At 41.6% G+C, this 21307-nt stretch overlaps 1 protein-coding gene across 3 annotated transcripts; it reads left to right on the top strand.

The window, feature by feature from the left end:
* Positions 1 to 3706: 3706 nt before the first annotated feature.
* On the top strand, positions 3707 to 12465 carry LOC142912565 (speckle-type POZ protein-like). Of its 3 annotated transcripts, none has more exons than XM_076060687.1 (8): positions 3707 to 3820; positions 4380 to 4501; positions 4684 to 4835; positions 8042 to 8169; positions 8967 to 9129; positions 10541 to 10596; positions 11024 to 11146; positions 12170 to 12465. In XM_076060687.1, the coding sequence occupies exons 1-8, from the start codon at positions 3743 to 3745 to the stop codon at positions 12323 to 12325; spliced, it is 978 nt and encodes a 325-aa protein (XP_075916802.1). In that variant the 5' UTR covers positions 3707 to 3742; the 3' UTR covers positions 12326 to 12465. The 3 variants fall into 3 exon arrangements, with proteins under 3 accessions (XP_075916802.1, XP_075916800.1, XP_075916803.1); XM_076060685.1 differs by having other exon boundaries at positions 8952 to 9129; positions 12170 to 12463; XM_076060688.1 differs by lacking the exon at positions 3707 to 3820 and adding an exon at positions 3873 to 3960 and having other exon boundaries at positions 8952 to 9129; positions 12170 to 12461.
* The last annotated feature ends 8842 nt before the right edge of the window (positions 12466 to 21307 follow it).

Raw genomic sequence — 21307 nt, 5'->3', positions numbered from 1 at the left:
GAGATGTGTGTGTGTATGAGATGCATGTGTGTATGAGATGTGTGTGTGTGTATGAGATGTGTGTGTGTATATGAGATGTGTGTGTATGAGATGTGTGTGTGTGTATGAGGTGTGTGTGTGTGTATGAGATGTGTGTGTGTATATGAGATGTGTGTGTATGAGATGTGTGTGTATGAGATGTGTGTGTATGAGATGCACTGCTGTATAATAATGTACTACTCACTACTGAGTACACAGACAGTCCCCACTGTGTTCACAGCTACCACCCCAACGCACGCATAAACTCAACTCAGTCATTAAAAATGTTAAGTTATGTTTAGCAAACAATAGTCATTGCAACGTTATACTTGAATCTAATAACAAGTTTAAGGCACTGCTGTATAATAATGTACTTGTCACTACTAACCACACAGTACCCACTGTGTTCACAGCTACCACCCCAACGCACACAAACTCAACACACACACAGTGCGCTAACCACTGCACCACCGCTCCCCACACACACACACAGTGCGCTAACCACTGCACCACCGCTCCCCACGTCCACCACAACCTGGCACCCGATGATGTATCGATCGGCTCGGCTTACCGTGGTTGCTGCGCCAAGTCACCTGCAGGGAAAATCGATTTAAATTTCGATTAACTATACTCGCGCCGATTCCTAATGGGATAACATTAGGAATCCATTATAGTAGAGTTACGGATGTATGAGTCGATTTCCATTGGGATAACATGGGAATCGATTTATTTGTGGCTTAGGCTAATAAAATCGATTTGCATTGGGATAACATGGGAATCAACAGTGGTCTAAAATGAACCTTCATTAATCGATTCCTACTGTGTGGACGTGGGAATCGACCACGTTAGACGATCACGTGTGTGGGCGTGGTCTCTCAACGTCAATCAACCAGGTAGGGCGTTGACTGGTGGAGAGTTTGGGATCTGATTGATTGATTGCTTCTGTGGACAGGTGTCTTTTATACAGGTAACGAGCTGAGATTAGGAGCACTCCCTTTAAGAGTGTGCTCCTAATCTCAGCTCGTTACCTGTATAAAAGACACCTGGGAGCCAGAAATCTTTCTGATTGAGAGGGGGTCAAATACTTATTTCCCTCATTAAAATGCAAATCAATTTATAGCATTTTTGACATGCATTTTTCTGGATTGTGTTGTTGTTATTCTATCTCTCACTGTTCAAATAAACCTACCATTAAAATTATATTTCTTAAAATTATATTTGTCAGTGGGCAAACGTACAAAATCAGCAGGGGATCAAATACTTTTTTCCCTCACTGTAAACCCCACTGATCCGATCGAAATGAGGGATTTTGATCGGATCATTGGGGGGCCACGTGCCACCACCACCCCCCCCCCCCCCAAACAGTCATGAGCAGCACCTCCCCACACGCCCTGCCACCGAGAAAAATGTTTCACGTACGAGAGTGAAACTGATATTTTCATTCTCAGCTGGAATTTAGCCAAATGCAATACGCTTGAGAAACCTGGTTTAAAATCACAAGCAAGTTGCCTGAATTTCAAACCCATGGTCTCAGCGGTACAGCTCGGTGCTCTTGACAGGCTGAGCCAACCGGTCACTTCATCGCAAGCAACCGGAAGCATCAAGGTTGTCAATGCCGTGTGCGTCGTCCTAATGGGGTGCGGCAGTGTGGTGGCTTGCAACGCTGTGTTGCGAACCCAGTGAACAGAGTTCAATTCCTCCCCACTCACGACCAATAACGGTGCCGAATATTTAAACCGCTTTCCATGGGTCGCCATGGCTTTAAATGAGTACCTGGTGCAGTGTGATCGTGGTGGTGGTTGTGATGGTGGTGATGATCATAGTTGTGATGATGGTGGTGGTGATGGTCTCTCTATGGGTCTCTGTGAGTCCCTGAGCCTCTATGGGTGTCTACGAGTCTCAGTCACTCTGGGTCTATATGGGTCTCTATGAGTCTCTACGGGTCTCTACGGGTCTCTGTGTGTCCCTGTGGGTCTCTGTGAGTCTCTGTGTGTCTGTTGGTCTCTGTGTGTCTTTGTGTGTCTCTGTGGGTGTCTCTGGGTCTCTGTGTGTCTCTGTCGGTCTCTGTGAGTCTCTGTGGGTCTCTGTGTGTCTCTGTCGGTCTCTGTGTGTCCCTGTGGGTCTCTGTGGGTCTCTGGTGGCCGGGCCTGCTGTTGGCCACCCACTGCTCGTGTGCTGTGCCAGCCTTCATAGACGCTGCTACTCCCCAACAGCAATTGCCTCAACAGTCTGTTATTTCAAGTTTCATTTCAAGTTTTCATGTATTAGGTATAGCCCTGTGACATGGGAATCAATAGTGGTCACCCACCTAAGTTCATTATAAACGTGGGAGCGTTATACGCATTAGTTCGCTATCACGACATACAGTACCCTGGTGTCTACAAACTAAGTTGCCTCTGTGGTAGTAGTTACATTGGAGAAACCAAACGCCATGTCTCGGACCGCATTCGTGAACACAAAGCAGACCTTAAACACGGTAGGACCAACACCTCGACCATGGCAGATCACTGTTATAATTCAGTAGGCTCACATGACATTGACTTCTCCAAGACAGAGGTTCTTTGCAATCCATCTGGCTACCATGAGAGATTTGTTCATGAGGCTATCCACATATACAAACACAGAGACAATTTCAACCGAGAAGATGGACTCTGGCTTAGCAATCATTGGAAGGATTTGATAAACCATTTCAGGTCTTAATTGATTGTTCATGCTTACGGTGGCTTTCAGACAGCATAAATTATTTTTTTGTCTCCCATCTCCTCTTTTCAGAACATAGATGGACTCTTGATTTAAAGCTTTCGTGACTGCACTAATTCATATTCTTAGCTCTTTCGGTAAAGTCACGTTGAAGGGAAACAATAAAACAATAAAATATATATAAAGCACAATATATTTTATTATTTTATTGTTTCTCTTCAACGTAACTTTACCGAAAGAGCTAAGAATATGAATTACTGCAGTAACGAAAGCTTTAAATCAAAACATCAACAGGCTGATGTGCCACATCTCCTCCTTCAAGAAGTCTCACAGCCCTGCGATGTTGTGTCCACACAACCCAAACTACGGAGTGCCTGGTGGTAAACCGCTGTGCTGTAGCCTGCGCCCCTCCAGTGGAGGAGGAACAGTAAAACCTCGCTGATGCTCTCCTGAAGCACTCCTGTGCGCAACAATCATTGAGACTAGTTGCACGTGCATCGATTGTAAAACCCCGTTCCGTTTCAGGAGGTGGGGACAGTTGGTGCCGTGTGCTCGTTTCACGTCGGGGTGCCACTAAAGGCGCAGGTCCCACTCCTGAGTGATCGGTTACGCGACGCTCTTTTGCACGAATAATCAATCTCTGGCGATTTATTTAATTATTTAAATCTTCCGTGACTGCAGCGATTCATATTCTTTGTTCTTTCGGTAAAGTCACCACGTAGAAGGGAAACAATAAAATAATAAAAAATATAAAACAATAAAATTCTTACGACGTTTCGACCGCAACACAAGCAATCATCGTCAGGTGTGAAAACCACAGCAAGAACATTTAACTCGTAATCTCGTAGTCACTTACATGTTAATATCGCCTGATGATGTCACTTACATGTTAATATCGCCTGATGATGTCACTTCCCTCTTAATGTCGCCTGATGATGTCACTTCCTGCTTAATGTCACCTCATGATGTCACTTCCCTCTTAATGTCACCTGATGATGTCACTTCCCTCGCATTCAATGCAAACATGTCCAGGGCCCCGAGCCCCCCACCTCCGTCTGAAATGTCCAATGCGCCCATCGCAGAAAGCTGGTGCTACACACAGGTAACTTGTTCCCCTGTGGCCAATCACATTCAACGGGTCTCCATCTTGTGCCGGTCAAAGTATGCGCATGGCTAATGCATTTAACTTTTACACGTTTTTTGTTCGTCGCAAAGCGATCCATAATGGTTTCATAATTATGTGTAAGTGCAATTATGGATTATCATTGTACAGGCTATTTTTGTACATCAGATTGCAAAGTTCATAGAATTGCACTAACAACATTATACTAGATAATTGTCTCTGATTTTGACTGGTAGTGTATTTTTACAAAAGGGGCAGCAGTTTTTATCAAATAAAAATAAAAAGGCCTTTTATTGCACACTCTAATCTATGACATGTTGAGACTTGTGTTAACGCTGTGCAGTAATGAACATGCAAGGTAATCCCAGAACACTAATAAGACCCTTTCATTTACAGTAATGTTTCTTTCCTTATAGACAGTTTGTGTTTTTGAGCACAATATTCAGATGTGTGGGTGAAATACTTCAGGGTTTTTCAATGGTCATGTATTTATGGTAATGATTGAGCTTTATAGCTGTTATGTGCTCGTGTATTTCAGGTTAAGGTCGTGAAGTTCTCTTATATGTGGACCATCAACAATTTCAGCTTCTGTCGTGAAGAAATGGGCCAAGTTCTCAAGAGTTCTACATTTTCAGCAGGCACCAATGATACATTGAAATGGTACAGTAAATTCTGGCTATTTTATGACATTAAAAAAAATCACAATGCTCACGGAGGTGCTTTACTAGAACAATTTTGCATAGTGCATGTTTTAGTTCATACTATATTGTTTTAGTAATGTAGTCTGCGCGTACATACACACCTAATATTAACGACCATGTCTTGTTCATATGTTCAATCAGGTGCCTACGCATAAACCCCGAGGGTTTTGACGAAGAGAGCAAAGATTACCTATCGTTGTACTTGGTATTGGTCAGCTGTCCCAAGAGTGAAGTCTACGCCAAGTTCAAGATTTCTATTCTTAATGCCAAGGGAGAGGAAACCAAGGCTATGGGTGAAACTACTTGTATTAAAGTATCAATTCACGTCATATGTGTATTTGGTAACAGGATTATATCATAATCAGCCATTATTTATCGACTGCTTGAAACATTTTATAAACCTTACGAACACCATCCCTCATCCTTCACATGAGCTGATCTAATATCTCCTTGTCTACGTTTGACATCGTCTTGGGCATGTACTCTACTTTTCTTCCCATTCGACCACTAGTCTCATCCATCAACCATCCCATTTAGCGATGTGTCCTGTCCAAGCCCAATCTATATTTACAAAAGTGAATATGATGTCTCTAATTTGCCGTTTTGATTTGACCAACGTGTTCCTCTTTCAGTTTCTCACTGTAATTCTCAACATACTTCTCTCCATGCTTTGTGTACTTTGTAGTTTTGTTCCATGTGTCAGTGTTTCTATTTGTAATCAGTGTTTCATAGTAGGTAATATGCACTAGATTGGAATCTTTCATCCTGTAGCACATTGCAACTTTTCATTATCAAATTCATTTTCCAAAAGTGCTCTTGATCCTGTTCCACCTTCAGAAGTTGCCTTTATGCATATTTTTTCTGTTTTCCATGATATTGACCCTCCAATAATAATTTCATTTTGCTTAGTGTACCTGGACATTGTCATTCACGGACATTTCTTTTCCTAGTTTTACAATCTTCACCATGTGTTATTCCATTGTAATTTATCAAGTGACGGCTTTGTTTTTTCTGCTTGCACTCACTGTTTATTACAACTTCATTATTTTTGTTTGTATTCTCATCCATTTTTTTATTCATTTCTGGTGGTTTTACAAAGGTTGGCATTTTCATCCCATTTCACACTTCTTCTTTACCTTGCTTTAGTGGTTCATATTGTTTGTTTTATAATTGCCTTATTACTTTCAGGATACTCTTTCAATGCGCGATAACTATTTTAAGTGATGACATCCATACATTTACTGTGCTTTGCTAAGGCTATTAACATTTTTCTGAGAGTCTAAATCTATCTTTTTGTTTTAAACTTTCATGTTTTTTTTCTTATTATTTGCTTTGGTGTTGTCTTTGGTAATGTTAACATGTAACTCACGTCACACAACCATGTTTACAAAGACAAGCATTATTAATACACAAACACATTCACCTAATCCATATGAACTATATCTTCATACACTTAAATCCAGGTCTGATTTTCATCTACCTTGAAGTTAAAAGCTAAACTGAACTATTTTTATTTTACCAGGCAAGGCCCACTGAGTTACAGTGTGGGAAAAAAGTATTTGATGCCCTGCTGATTTTATACGTTTGCCCACTAACAAAGAAATGATCAGTCTATAATTTTCATGGTAGGTTTATTTGAACAGTAAGAGACAGAATAACAACAAAAAAATCCAGAAAAACGCATGTCAAAAATTGTATAAATTGATTGGCATTTTAATGAGGGAAATAAGTATTTGACTCCCTCTCAATCAGAAAGATTTCTGGCTCCCAGGTGTCTTTTATACAGGTAACGAGCTGAGATTAGGAGCACACTCTTAAAGGGAGTGCTCCTAATCTCAGCTTACCTGTATAACAGACACCTTTCCACAGAAGCAATCAATCAGATTCCAAACTCTCCACCATGGCCAAGACCAAAGAGCTCTCCAAGGATGGCAGGGACAAGATTGTAGACCTACACATGGCTGGAATGGGCTACAAGACCATTGCCAAGCAGCTTGGTGAGAAGGTGACAACAGTTGGTGCGATTATTCGCAAATGGAAGAAACACAAAAGAACTGTCAATCTCCCTCGGTCTGGGGCCCCATGCAAGATCTCACCTCGTGGGGTTGCAATGATCATGAGAACGGTGAGGAATCAGCCCAGAACTACACGGGAGGATCTTGTCAATGATCTCAATGCAGCTGGGACCATAGCCACCAAGAAAACAATTGGTAACACACTACGCCGTGCAGGACTGAAATCCTGCAGCGCCCGCAAGGTCCCCCTGCTCAAGAAAGCACATATACATGCCCGTCTGAAGCTTGCCAATGAACATCTGAGTGATTCAGAGGACAACTGGGTGAAAGTGTTGTGGTCAGATGAGACCAAAATGGACCTCTTTGGCATCAACTCAACTCGCCGTGTTTGGAGGAGGAGGAGGAATGCTGCCTATGACGCCAAAAACACCATCCCCACTGTCAGACATGGAGGTGGAAACATTATGCTTTGGGGGTGTTTTTCTGCTAAGGGGACGGGACAACTTCACCGCATCAAAGGGAAAATGGACGGGGCCATGTGAGAACCTCCTTCCCTCAGCCAGGGCATTGAAAATGGGTCGTGTATGGGTATTCCAGCATGACAATAACCCAAAACACACGGCCAAGGCAACAAAGGAGTGGCTCAAGAAAAAGCACATTAAGGTCCTGGAGTGGCCTAGCCAGTCTCCAGACCTTAATCCCATAGAAAATATGTGGAGGGAGCTGAAGGTTCGAGTTGCCAAACGTCAGCCTCGAAACCTTCATGACTTGGAGAAGATCTGCAAAGAGGAGTGGGCCAAAATCCCTCCTGAGATGTGTGCAAACCAGGTGGCCAACTACAAGAAACTTCTGACCTCTGTGATTGCCAACAAGGGTTTTGCCACCAAGTACTAGGTCATGTTTTGCAGAGGGGTAAAATACTTATTTCCCTCATTAAAATGCAAATCAATTGATCACATTTTTGACATGCGTTTTTCTGGATTTTGTTGTTATTCTGTCTCTCACTGTTCAAATAAACCTACCATTAAAATGGTAGACTGATCATTTCTTTGTCAGTGGGCAAACGTACAAAATCAGCAGGGGATCAAATACTTTTTTTTCCTCACTGTACATAGCTCTTTTTCAGAAGTGCCCTGGCCACAAACAATAGCTTAACGAGATGGCTTATTGTGTGGAAATGCATAGCAGCCAAATACTCTGGATTTTTATAAATATGGAGGGAAAAACCGGAAGACATGGATAAAAATACATGCAACCACAAGTAAAACATGCAGACTCCAAATATACAGGCATCCGGGTTGAGATCGAACCCATGACCTATATACCAGGCGAGGTAGTTGACTGCCACCGTGGCGCAGGGCTTCAGAATACATTGCTATCTTTACACTTTGAAAATATAATGAAGTTTTTTTTCCCATTACATGAAATTACCACAGTTTATTGTAAGAACTGGTGAGTATTGTTTGAAACCTATTTTTTTACAGATACCCCGCGAGCATACCGCTTTGTCCAAGGAAAAGGCTGGGGATTTAAAAAATTCATTCGAAGAGATTTTTTGTTTGATGAATCTAATAGCTTGCTTCCAGTTAACAAACTGACACTCTTTGGTGAAGTAAGTATGACATGCTGCAGCTAATGTGTAATTTTCTATTTTATTCATTACAATTGCACAGTTGGAGTCAATATTCTACTTAATTGAAGATTGTAATAATTACTTTCCCTGTTCCATACAGGGAAATTGTTAACATGAGTTCTCCTAGCACTTTTTTCTTCCACTGGTGCTAGAGTTAACATAGCACAACAATTAAATAATCAATCGTAATTTTTTTTAGGTTTTCTCCCTCTGGATAGTGTTTATATTTAAACCTTGACATTTTTATAAACTAGAATGTCAGGTATTACATAAAGTGTTTTGTTTAAATGTCGCCACATTAATTCCTTTTCCTATTCTCGGACATCAGCCAGATTGATGTAAATGTTTCTTGTCCTTGGGGGGGTCCTTTTAATCACCAGATTTAATTTTTTTACCTTTAAAATCCTTTACAAAATACAAGCATTTTTGATAATGAAAGGAAGCACATCAAGGAAGGCTGTTCACTTCCTCTGTTGTTGTGCAGAACCCATAATTAGGGGCCTCACTACCTGTTGAAACTGTTTATACAGTGTAAAATAACTTGACAAAAATATAGAATGAAAATTTATTAATATGAAAAACATTTCACGGACCACTATTTTGGCATTATTCACAACACTTGTTCTGATATAGGATGTTTGTGCAGATTTGCTTGCTTGATTGAACCAAAGCCTACATCTTCATGCAAAATGTGAAGTTAAGTGAGGATTTGTAAAAAAAAATCATCAATGCCTTCTCAAAGCTGGTTGATGTTTATGCAGGTTATTGTGGTGCAGGATTCCGTGAACATTTCTGGTCAATCCAGCATGAGTACATTCAAAGTACCAGATTGCCGGCTGGCAGTTGACTTCGGGGAGATCTGGGACAATTCCCGCTTCACTGACTGCCTGCTTCGTGTTGGTGGCCAGGAGTTTAAAGCCCACAAGGCCGTATTGGCAGGTCTGTGCCACAACAAGCAACACATGCGTCGTTTAGTGTACAATAGAACCATATAATTAATGATACTGTAATTAGTTTGGGATAATCAACTACAGCCATTTCCTGTTTTACACTGAATTTTATTAACTAACACTGGCAAATGCTTACGTCAATTTGTAATGCTTTTTGTTAAAGGATACATCAGTAAATATGTGTAGTGAATTCAACTGAGTCACAGACGCACTTCTTCAACCGACACACGGGGTACTACCCCTTAACACATGAACAACCTATGGTGGTGGACCACCAGGCTATCTACACTAATTACACGGGAATTAGCTACGACGGACCGGACCCTGGCCGGGGTCCGGGTCCACGTGTTGGTGACTCTTGTAGGACGTATATTCTTCAGGATGAACAACAGCAGCCGGTCCCTCTCAGGGACCCGGCTTTTATCCTCTGTGGTGAGGGTGGCTCCGCCCTTGGCCACGGCCACCTTCTGGAATCCTCTAGCGGGTTCCCGGCCCTGACACGTGACCACCCCTAGCCCCCACCTGGGGGCCCTGTGTACACTTTACCGGTCACGTGTCCTTCGTGGTCAAGTGCCATGGCCCTTGGTAACCCCATTCCCATGGCCAGCACTCTCACACCCTATCCTGTAGGGGTCGGCACTGCACGCAGAGCGTGGTGCCACTCAGCACTGTCAGACAGCGCTCACCATGCCCCTCTCGGGCCGGTACTGCACCCACATCCACGTGGTGCCCGTGATGTTAATACATCGCACGCCGTGCCTCTCTGTAGCCGGCATTACACAGTGACATTAGCGATGTCACTACATATATATAAATGTAATATTGTATTGTGTGAGAGATAAACATATTTAATAATCCTGTTGCTAAAGTTTTTATTCCGTTTTTATTTACTTCACTATATCATCGTTGTGCAGGAATTCATTTTTCACAATGCAGTTATTGTGTAGGTTTTGAGCCTCTAATTTGGACATTTATTTGTGTCCATGTTTGACAAATCTGTAATGGATATGCCATATGAAATAAAATATGGATCTGGATTTTACCTCTTTTGTATCTAGATTATTTGATCTCTAGATATAACATCTAAATGTGTCTGTACCACATTCCGGTGTTTTTCCAATTCACTGTACAGTAAAACCTTGAATTGCGAGTAACTTGGTCTACAGGTGTTTTGCAAGACGAGCAAAATTTTTTAATACATATTAATTTGATAAACGAGTGAGGTTTTGCAATACGAGTAGTACGTATACGCTTTGTCTGCCGAGCGTCACGTGATCACAACTGATATACGAGTGCTTTGATATACGAGTGCTTTGGATTACAAACACGTTTCCGGAACAAATTATTCTCGCAATCCAAGGTTTTACTGTATTTGTTAACAGTTGCTTTACCTTTTTCAGGTCGGTCACTTGTTTTTAATGCTATGTTTGAACATGAAATGGAAGAGAGCAAAAAGGTATCTTTAAATGCAATCTTAATACAGCACATTAATACTGTGATCATACATTTCCAAGGTGCATTTGTCACAATGGATCGGTTGATAAGTATCTCTTGAGAGTGCTGTCAAATGTTGAACTATTACCCTAGTAACTCTTTTGGCGCATTGCACATTTATTATCAAAAAGTATTCATTCCGAGGGAATGTTAGATTGTATTTTATAGCAATTTTTTATACAACATTTCACAGAAGGCCATTGCATGTGTGTCAAGAATGGATTTATTACGCGCAATAAATAGTCATCGGCAAGTTGAATACAACTTGAATGGAGCCACTTTACATGTGTTGTGTAGATATAAAGGATGTTTATTTTATTTAATGCTATATTTTCGTATCCCAATATATGCCGAAGTTAATTTGAATATATTGTCTTGCTACCTTGCAGAATCGAGTGGAGATTAATGATGTGGAGCCTGACGTGTTCAAGGAAATGATGAGTTTTGTCTATACGGGAAGGGCTCCAAACCTGGAGAAGATGGCTGATGAGCTGCTGGCCGCTGCTGACAAGGTTACACGCTTAAAATATTAACATGAGATCGCACCACCTTGTGATGTATCGGTATGCAGTTGTAGGTCGCAAGTGAAATTAAAACAGCATTTAGGTATTTTCTAAAGCCCGTGTCACAAATAATATGAATAGCAAATGTATATGATGCAGACGTTCACATTAGTGCTTTCAGGTTTTGGAATTGATGTCCTGGGAGATGATTGAATTTTCAACAAAAAATATAAATTGTCATGCAATTTCACAATTGAATTGAATGTCAAACTGGTATTAGTCCATGCTAGAGGCTAGTGCGTGTGCATTGAAGTGCATTCACATGCAGCATTTTTATCCTAAGCGCAACCATTTGGCTGTGTGTTCTTGTATTGAGGGTTTTTTGTTAATCACATTAACAATTGATACAATTAGTAATAAAATAAAGGGAAGTGTTTTAAAAGATTGTTTGATATGGCATGGCTGTATAGAAATAAATTGGAACAAATATACTTTTATTAAGGAAACGGATATCCTGCTGTTCCTGAAGATCTGCCAGATAATCAGTTAAGAGTCATTACTCTCCCTTCTGGAACGTCATATTCAATAGTTCCTAAAGCGATTGTAATGAAATAAGAATACAAATCGTATAAAGTCGCATGTTCAAGCTTTGTTCATTAAAGTTTAATATTCTGCTAGAGTTGAAATATGGTGGCTTGCAGTTGCATTGTTTATCAGCTTAACAACCAAACTCTTTAAGCTCTTGGAAAACAACATCTCACCTCCTTTGTAATTTGCATGACTTTGTAACCAATATAATAAAGTTTAGGACAAGGACCCCTAATTATAGTAGAGATCAATAAATACATGACTTAAAACATAAATATGCTGAAAGGTTGATGTCATGTTTTAAGAAAATTCTCAAACATTTGACTGCTATATACTGCGTTTATAAAGTAGTTCATGGGGTGAGGGAATGTTATACAAGCGAAATAGGTAGAGAAAATAGTGTTCTTAATACTGAAATTGCACTTTGTTTTTACTTTTCTCAAGTATGCATTAGAGAGGTTGAAGGTGATGTGCGAGGAGGCACTATGCACAAACTTGTCGGTGGAAAATGTTGTAGAGACTTTGATCTTGGCCGATTTGCACAGTGCAGAGCAGTTGAAGGCCCGGGCCATTGACTTCATAATAAACAGGCAAGTCTAGTGAGAGTGTGACTGTCACTGAGCTGCGTAACATTGATGATGTTACCTGGCAATTTGCATTACAGTCCCTTTTAATGGAGACTAACCGTTTGCCCCAATCCTTATAGACACTGCTTATTAGGAGCTCGCTTAACCCTGACTTGTACTTGCAGTCATGCGATGGACGTAATGGAGACGGCGGGCTGGAAGTCCATGGTTCTGTCTCGCCCTCACCTGGTTGCGGATGCTTTCCGTGCCTTGGCCACGGCCCAGTCTCCACAGCTGGGACCTCCATGCAAGCGTCTCAAACAGACTTAACGGTGGCAGGCAAAGAACATCTATGACCAGGAAAACTTTGGCTGCACGGTGCGGTTATTTACCTGTGGCCTCCATGCAAACAACCGTGAAGACTTTGCATCAGACTACCAACTTTCCTCTGCTTTGAAAATAATGTTAATTTAAGCAAATATGTTTACTTTCACAAAAAGGTGGCCAAATTCACTTTACCATGTAATATAGTGTTACATCTATACATCTACAACTCTATAAACAAGTATATATGTAGAAAAAGTGGAAAACTACAACCTAATAAACACCACGACATATCCCAATTGAGAGAGTGTAAAATAAAACGTTCGATGTGATTGTCCCTAGGTGGCAGGACAATTTGGTTCAATTGTTTAGTTAAGCAAAAACAGAATGGTCTAAAACCCTGCAATGTCTACCTTAACGTGAAGGATGAGTATTCGTCCAGTGTCTGTGTACTCAAGGTTACAGATAGTGGTATAGGGAACAACCAGTTCTGAAAGATAAGAATGTGCCAAGCCATATAAGGCCTTAATTCAAGAGGTAAACTTTTCAGATTGATTTTTCATTGCACAGACAGCTTATGCATTGACTAGAACAGGAGTACTATGATTGCGCGAGTTTGAAGACTGACAAAGATAATATTGCAGTCGTGTATCCTGCGTATAACAAAGCATGGATGGAGTGCTCGGTGTAAGAAAAGGCAAGGCACAGCATCAATTTGGCCATGTTACGCAGTTGATAACATTTCACTTTTTTGCTCGTATGGGCTTTCATGTATGACCCAAAGGTTTTTGACTTACAACAAAAGTAAATCTTATGTCCATCAATTTAGTAGTTTGTATTCACGGAAACAAGATGTGCTGTTTTCTAAGTTTTGTTTCGTATTATATTGTAATGATTTGTTTTTATTATGAATTTCATCTATTACCAACTCGTAGCATCATGTCAACCCAGAGTTTTACGTGATTGGAAGGACCATAATTTTTGCATCAGCGCTGTTTTACGTAACCTCTCACTTAAAATTAAATTGTACATAAAATTGCATAAGCTTTGAAGGATTACACACATAGATTTGGAAGCACAGATTTAAATAATATTCAAAGCTGCAGGATATAATATGAAAGTACAACAAATGAGCAGTGTCATGGATTTGAGTCGATTTTAAGAATATTACAATCTAATGCAATGTGTTGGGATATGAACAAATGCAAACGACGAGAATGTTGGAGTTTTTTTTACGTGTTAAACGTACAAAACAAGTTGGATAATACATGCAAAATTAAGGATAGCCAGTGTTGTAAGCAGTCTATTTATTTTGTTATTTGTTTAATATTTTAGTTTCGTCCTTATATATATTTGATGCTAAAGATGTATATGGTACATTGCACTATACCTATTCAATTAAAAACTGATTAGGTGATTCGGGGAAGTTATTTGTTGTCATGGTGAGAGTTAAAGCATTGAAATCTGATTGGGGTTCTAATCTGCAGCAAGTCTATGCTGTCATAAGTGAGTGTGAGTGCGGTGGACTAATTGACCCCTGAAATGTATCAGGCAGTTACCGATAATGTACTCTTCAAATTGTTGCCTTGTATGACTTCCGAAATTGAAAACACTTTGCGCCAAATGTAAATGTTTATTGGAAAATGGATATACTGTAACTGCCAAAAAATATATATAATTGCAGAAATAATAATATGGTCTTTGTAAAAAGTGTGTGTTTTGAAAAAGTGTGATTGCATGCAAGACAGTTTTGGGTTCTTCCCACGAGTTTTTTTGCATATTCAGAGATGAAAGCTAGAAATGCGGTATAGTGCCCCAATGTTTGACCTTTTTATCTTTTTCCATTACAGATAATACTGTTTTGGATGTAATATAAATGTTTTGTAAGGCCCTTTTACAATGAATTGTCAGCAGATGATTGGAATTGCAAAATGAACCATTCTTGTATATTACGTGTTTTCTAAATTGATTTGCATTATAAATGGCAATATAAACCCTTTTCATGTGGTAAATATATTACCGTTATCTGATCTCTTCTAGAAATCAGTATTTGGATATAAGAAAAAAAGCTGCTTTTAGCTCTGCACCACTTATTCCACATTTTTTTCATTAAAATTGTTTTTGATGTTAATATTTTCATTCATGACATTTTGCAGTGTTACACTTTTTTTCGGTAAAGTCTCGTCGAAAGAAATTACTACACGACTTTACCCGAAAGAACCAAAGAGTCATTCCTGCAGTCACGAAAGCTTTGAATCTATTTTGCTGTGTATTTAAAAGTTGAAAAAAACATGAATGTACCTGGAAATATGTCCAGTTTAAGTTGTCATGTTCTTTACTCTGGGAATGTTACAGATATGTGGATATGTCAAATTTAAATTGACACCCAACAACAACATTTTAACAAGTTGTATTTTGGAGCCTTGCCACTTTTAAAGGCATGTTTACCATGTGTTGATAAACAGTTCACTGGAGAATTGTAATGTGTTCACTGTTCATCATTTACAGCGTTTTGTCAACCCACTGCTTAAACGAAGGCCTCACCACACCATGTCGGTCATTCTTCACCCACTGATGTTAACTGTGGCTGGGAATTTAACTGGTTGTTTCGTCAGTTTCCTAGTGCCACCACTCCATTCAATTACATCCTGTTTAATGTGTATTATTATAAGTGGCATTCTTACTCTTTGGTTCTATTCGGTAAAGTCACGTAGGTAAAAAAATTAAAACAACAAAAATCACGACGTTTCGGCCACAACACAAGCGGCCTTCATCAGGTGAAGGGACCAACCTGTCCAGCGGGCAGGGTTGGAGTGAAGAAAGCCAAGCGCTGGTCGCCTCCCTTTAAGCTGTGAGGGGGCAAACAGCAAACGCTCTGACAAAGGAAATTAGCATGAAACGCACCACTGACAAAGTTTGGAATTAGCACAAGATGATAATACACCACCCTGGGAGTTTGGAATACCACTATGCATGTTGTTGTTGCGTTGCAACAACATGCATAAATTCAAACTGACAATTTCATCCTTGCAGTCACGAAAGCTTCAAATCTAGAAGTCGCATTCTATTTTTGGTGATCATACGTTCAGTATTTTCTGCTGAACTGAGTGTTGGATTTATTCATTTTAAATGTACTTTTTGCTTGGTTACATTTTGCTCAGGTAACAGCTCGCATTTGCGGTAACTGGTGCCATACATCAATGTCTTGTATGGCATTAGACACGTCTGTACGAACAGTGTTTTCATTAGCCTCCATTTATCAGTTAGGGGAACAACTAAGCTCGAAGGGGCAGTACGTGTCGTTCTGGTCACTCAACACGACGTGTACTGTTCACGGACCACTGAGAAAACGCGTTGCAACAACAACATGCATAAATACAAACTGACAATTTCAGCCAGTGCAGCAGCTTTATATAGCATGACCACATCGATTCAAGTTTCACAAACATCTTATTCGTATGTGCAGACGTGTAGCAACTACAATAATGTTTCTTTGAGGTGGTAGAGCCGGATGACTGCGTCAGCTGTAGCAGATTGTATCACTGTAATGCCTCCATTATGTTTGTGAATCGGGCATTGAATTGTTATATGTTCCATGGTTCTGGGTGAGCCCAGTCGCACACTGGAGAGTTTTTTCTATTTTCCTTTTTTGTGCATCGACCGGATGTTGTTTAGGGTAGCCCGTAAGCTTTACGGAAGATTGAAGCCAGGTACCTTTTACATCGGGTCTTTCATGAGGTGTTTGTGTCTTGTGGACTTCATTCGGATTTCCAAGAATCACGTTTGAATGTTGCCTTAAAGCTTTCGTGACTGCAGGAATTCACATTCTTGGGTCTTTCGGTAAAGTCACGTAGATAGGTTTAAATAAAATAACAAAAAAAACTACGACGTTTCGATCACAGCACAAGCAATCGTCATCAGGAGAGCAATCTTATTATCCTTGAGATCAGGGCTAGGCCAGCCCTGAACAAGATCCGTTTACCATTGGGAGAAGTGACAACAGCAGATGTCAGTGTGAAGGCGATCGGTATTACCTTAGTGTCGCGGCATCTCTTCAGAAATGTGAGCGACTTGATCGAGTCGACGGATCTTGTTCAGGGCTGGCCTAGCCCTGATCTCAGAGATAATAAGATTGCTCTCCTGATGACGATTGCTTGTGTTGTGATCGAAACGTTGCAGTTTTTTTTGTTATTTTTTGTTATTTTCTTTGAACCTATCTACGTGACTTTACCGAAAGACCCAAGAATATCACGTTTGAAGTTACATTGTTGAAGGTTAAGCGCGTGGGTCCAAAAAGGCTTGCGCGACTCGAGTGCTGGCGAGGGACTGTATTGAGATCCGAATGGATGGGGAGACGTTCGTTTTTCCACGATTTGCTGTGCTTCCTGGACAGTTGCAGTATTGAGGCAAATGGATGGGGAAGTGATGCGTGGCAACTCGAGAAGCCAGGATTTTGGATCCTGCTTTAAGGTTCAAGTGCCACCGCATTGCATCGTTCAATTGGACATCAACAAGCCGGGTGTGTGCCGAGCTATTTATGGTCCATGCCGTTGCACAGAATACACAAGGACAATGGCTTATACCATAGCACCGGTGATAAATAAGAATTATCAAACAAGAACATGGAACAAAAGCTGAAAAGTATTTAGGAAAAAAGCGTGGAGCAGTGCATGCTGAGAGTTACTCTGGGATGGAAAGAGGAATGCAGATGTACTGACATCGCAGACGTCGCTGTTTAATGCCGGCGCTAGAGGTGCACGGTGTGCGATGTACTCACATCGTGGACACCACGTATATAGTGACATCGTGGATGTCACTGTGTAATGCCGGCCCTAGAGAGGCACGGAGTGCGATGTGCTCACATCGCGGACACCACTTGTATGCGGGTGTTGTGCTGGCCCTAGAGGGGCTCTGTGAGCGCTGAGTCATAGCGCTGAGTGACACCACGCTCAGGTGTGCATTGCCGACTCCTACAGGATGGGGTGTGAGAGTGTCAGCCATGGAATCGGGTTACTATAGGCCATGGCACTCTGGTTGACCCCGGAGAACACGTGACTGGTAAAGTCTACACAGGGTCCCCAAGTGGGGGGCTAGGGGTGGTCACGTGTCGGGGCGAGATCCTGCTTGGGGATTCTAGAAGGTGGTCGTGGCCAAGGGTGAGGCCAGCCACGACCACGGAGGATATAAGCTGGGTCCCCAGAGTTGCTGTTGTCATCCTGAAGCTCTACATTCGACGTCCGTGAAGAGTCACCAACACGTGGACCTGGACCCAAGCTGGGGTTCTGTCCGTTGTAGCTACTCCCAGTGTAGTTAGTGTAGTTAGCCTGGTGGTCACGTAGCTAGTTACGGTGTAATTAGTGTAGTTAGCCTGGTGGTTACGTAGCTAGTTACGGTGTAATTAGTGTAGTTAGCCTGGTGGTGACGTAGCTAGTTACGGTGTAGTTAGTGTAGTTAGCCTGGTGGTCACGTAGCTAGTTACGGTGTAATTTGTGTAGTTAGCCTGGTGGTTACGTAGCTAGTTACAGTGTAATTAGTGTAGTTAGCCTGGTGGTGACGTAGCTAGTTACAGTGTAATTAGTGTAGTTAGCCTGGTTACGTAGCTAGTTACGGTGTAATTAGTGTAGTTAGCCTGGTGGTGACGTAGCTAGTTACGGTGTAATTAGTGTAGTTAGCCTGGTGGTTACGTAGTTAGTTACGGTGTAATTAGTGTAGTTAGCCTGGTGGTCACGTAGCTAGTTACAGTGTAATTAGTGTAGTTAGCCTGGTGGTCACGTAGCTAGTTACGGTGTAATTAGTGTAGTTAGCCTGGTGGTCACGTAGCTAGTTACGGTGTAATTAATGTAGTTAGCCTGGTGGTCAGGTAGCTAGTTACGGTGTAATTAGTGTAGTTAGCCTGGTGGTCACGTAGCTAGTTACGGTGTAATTAATGTAGTTAGCCTGGTGGTGACGTAGCTAGTTACGGTGTAATTAGTGTAGTTAGCCTGGTGGTTACGTAGCTAGTTACAGTGTAATTAGTGTAGTTAGCCTGGTGGTCACGTAGCTAGTTACAGTGTAATTAGTGTAGTTAGCCTGGTGGTCACGTAGCTAGTTACGGTGTAATTAGTGTAGTTAGCCTGGTGGTCACGTAGCTAGTTACGGTGTAATTAGTGTAGTTAGCCTGGTGGTCAGGTAGCTAGTTATGGTGTAATTAGTGTAGTTAGCCTGGTGGTCACGTAGCTAGTTACGGTGTAATTAGTGTAGTTAGCCTGGTGGTCACGTAGCTAGTTACGGTGTAATTAGTGTAGTTAGCCTGGTGGTTACGTAGCTAGTTACAGTGTAATTAGTATAGTTAGCCTGGTGGTGACGTAGCTAGTTACAGTGTAATTAGTGTAGTTAGCCTGGTTACGTAGCTAGTTACGGTGTAATTAGTGTAGTTAGCCTGGTGGTGACGTAGCTAGTTACGGTGTAATTAGTGTAGTTAGCCTGGTGGTTACGTAGTTAGTTACGGTGTAATTAGTGTAGTTAGCCTGGTGGTCACGTAGCTAGTTACAGTGTAATTAGTGTAGTTAGCCTGGTGGTCACGTAGCTAGTTACGGTGTAATTAGTGTAGTTAGCCTGATGGTCACGTAGCTAGTTACGGTGTAATTAATGTAGTTAGCCTGGTGGTCAGGTAGCTAGTTACGGTGTAATTAGTGTAGTTAGCCTGGTGGTCACGTAGCTAGTTACGGTGTAATTAGTGTAGTTAGCCTGGTGGTGACGTAGCTAGTTACGGTGTAATTAGTGTAGTTAGCCTGGTGGTTACGTAGCTAGTTACGGTGTAATTAGTGTAGTTAGCCTGGTGGTCACGTAGCTAGTTACAGTGTAATTAGTGTAGTTAGCCTGGTGGTCACGTAGCTAGTTACGGTGTAATTAGTGTAGTTAGCCTGGTGGTCACGTAGCTAGTTACGGTGTAATTAGTGTAGTTAGCCTGGTGGTCAGGTAGCTAGTTACGGTGTAATTAGTGTAGTTAGCCTGGTGGTCACGTAGCTAGTTACGGTGTAATTAGTGTAGTTAGCCTGGTGGTCACGGAGCTAGTTACAGTGTAATTAGTGTAGTTAGCCTGGTGGTTACGGAGCTAGCGTTATTTATAAATGTGTCGTAACCCTCCACCACCCGACACGGCCAATCAGCAAAAAAAGTGTCACATTGACAAAAGAGTTTCACTACATCAGCTCACCGGTGTGTTGAAGAGTGAATCCACAACATTTACAGTTTGAATACGACGTTTCGCTGGTAATTACATCCAGCATTATCGGGCAATTCGCCAGAATGGTAAAGCCCTCACTTACTCCCGGTCTTAAATAGAGCAGCAGCAGGGTGACGTCTTCATTTAACTCATTCAGGTGCAGTGATTATATAATCGATTGGTGATCAGTGACAGCGCCGTGACTACACGGGACGTCGCGCTTGACTTGAGCAAAAGGCAGACGGCACAAAGAATGAAGACGCACAATGTGACGCTGTGAACTTGCGAGACGATTTCGTTTTGCGCGTGCAACAATCACCGCCATTCTGCTGGGTAAAATGTGTAGTACTCTTTGGTTCTATTGGGTAAAGTCACGTAGGTGAAAATAAAATAACAAAAAATCACGACGTTTCGGCCACAACACAAGCGGCCTTCATCAGGTGAAGGGACGAGACTGTCTGGAGGACAGCGCTGACTTTACCCAATAGAACCAAAGAGTATGGATCCTAGCAGTCACGAAAGCTTTAAATCTAGAATTAAAATGTGTAGTCCAATCGCTTGGCACTAAACATTTTATTTAAATGTGAAGACATTTGTCGATCCACTGCTGGATAAATTCCTCCACCACGATGTTTCTGCCATGGGGGTTGTTTGACCATCATTCACCACATTGGTCAGTGTGGATTGGTGAAGGACAGGTAGGTGCCCGGAATTAGTTCAGATATCACTCGCTACTGATGTCATCCGTGATCAGTAATCAAACTTGACTCGCTGCTGGGTTCATAGTGCATTGCGCTAACAATTGCACCGCTACTACACCTTAAACATTGAATGTCATCATTGACCACGATCAATCCACAGCTGGATGAAGACCTCCCGGTGCTATCCGTGTACCTGCTTGAGTCCCGAGTGGTTGGGGTCATCTGAGTGCAAGTGGTGTGTGGTTATCCACGTCGGGTGAGTTTCCTCATCAACCTGCATTGACCAGGGTATAATGACTAACGGTCACGTATCTTCCCCACAATTTTAACGCATCTTGATACATTAACCTGAATCTGAAAATTTGAAATATTCATCATTACGAGGAAATAAAACAGGAAGGAGACAGACTTCTAAACATGGATTTCTCTGTTAGATGCAGTCATTTGATGCCACTATTTGTGATGTCTCAGGGAACACGATGTGACAAATCAAGCATACCAGCTTATATGGAAGAATGTCTCGATTCCAGCTCTCAAATCAACAGATAGACACGATGCTTATATAAATAACCACATTGTACAGCTTACCGACCTACCAAGGAGTTGACGCGTTCTTTCGCTGTCTTCTAGTACACAGGTAACTATAGGCTACAACAGGTGTTTCGTAAAGCCAGTAGATACACCTTTCTGCGGCCCACTTTTCACTTCCCACAAAATCAGCAGCCTGCAATACAATGCAGCGATACGGTCCAATTTACACTTCAATGGCGACTAATGGGAGATGCGA

The sequence above is a fragment of the Petromyzon marinus genome, unplaced genomic scaffold (genome assembly GCF_048934315.1).
Source record: "Petromyzon marinus isolate PM22_M1 ecotype Great Lakes invasive population unplaced genomic scaffold, UKy_Petmar_22M1.pri1.0 PM_G_Scaffold_21, whole genome shotgun sequence".
NCBI lineage: Eukaryota > Metazoa > Chordata > Hyperoartia > Petromyzontiformes > Petromyzontidae > Petromyzon > Petromyzon marinus.
This window is presented reverse-complemented; position numbering and strand designations above follow the sequence as displayed.

Coding starts and splice junctions, on each gene's coding strand:
- LOC142912565 (XM_076060685.1), top strand. CDS start 3,743: ATGTCCAGGGCCCCGAGCCCCCCACCTCCGTCTGAAATGTCCAATGCG. Junction 4,836..8,041: donor AGAGGAAACCAAGGCTATGG/GTGAAACTACTT, acceptor ATTTTTTTACAG/ATACCCCGCGAGCATACCGC. Junction 10,597..11,023: donor AAATGGAAGAGAGCAAAAAG/GTATCTTTAAAT, acceptor GCTACCTTGCAG/AATCGAGTGGAGATTAATGA.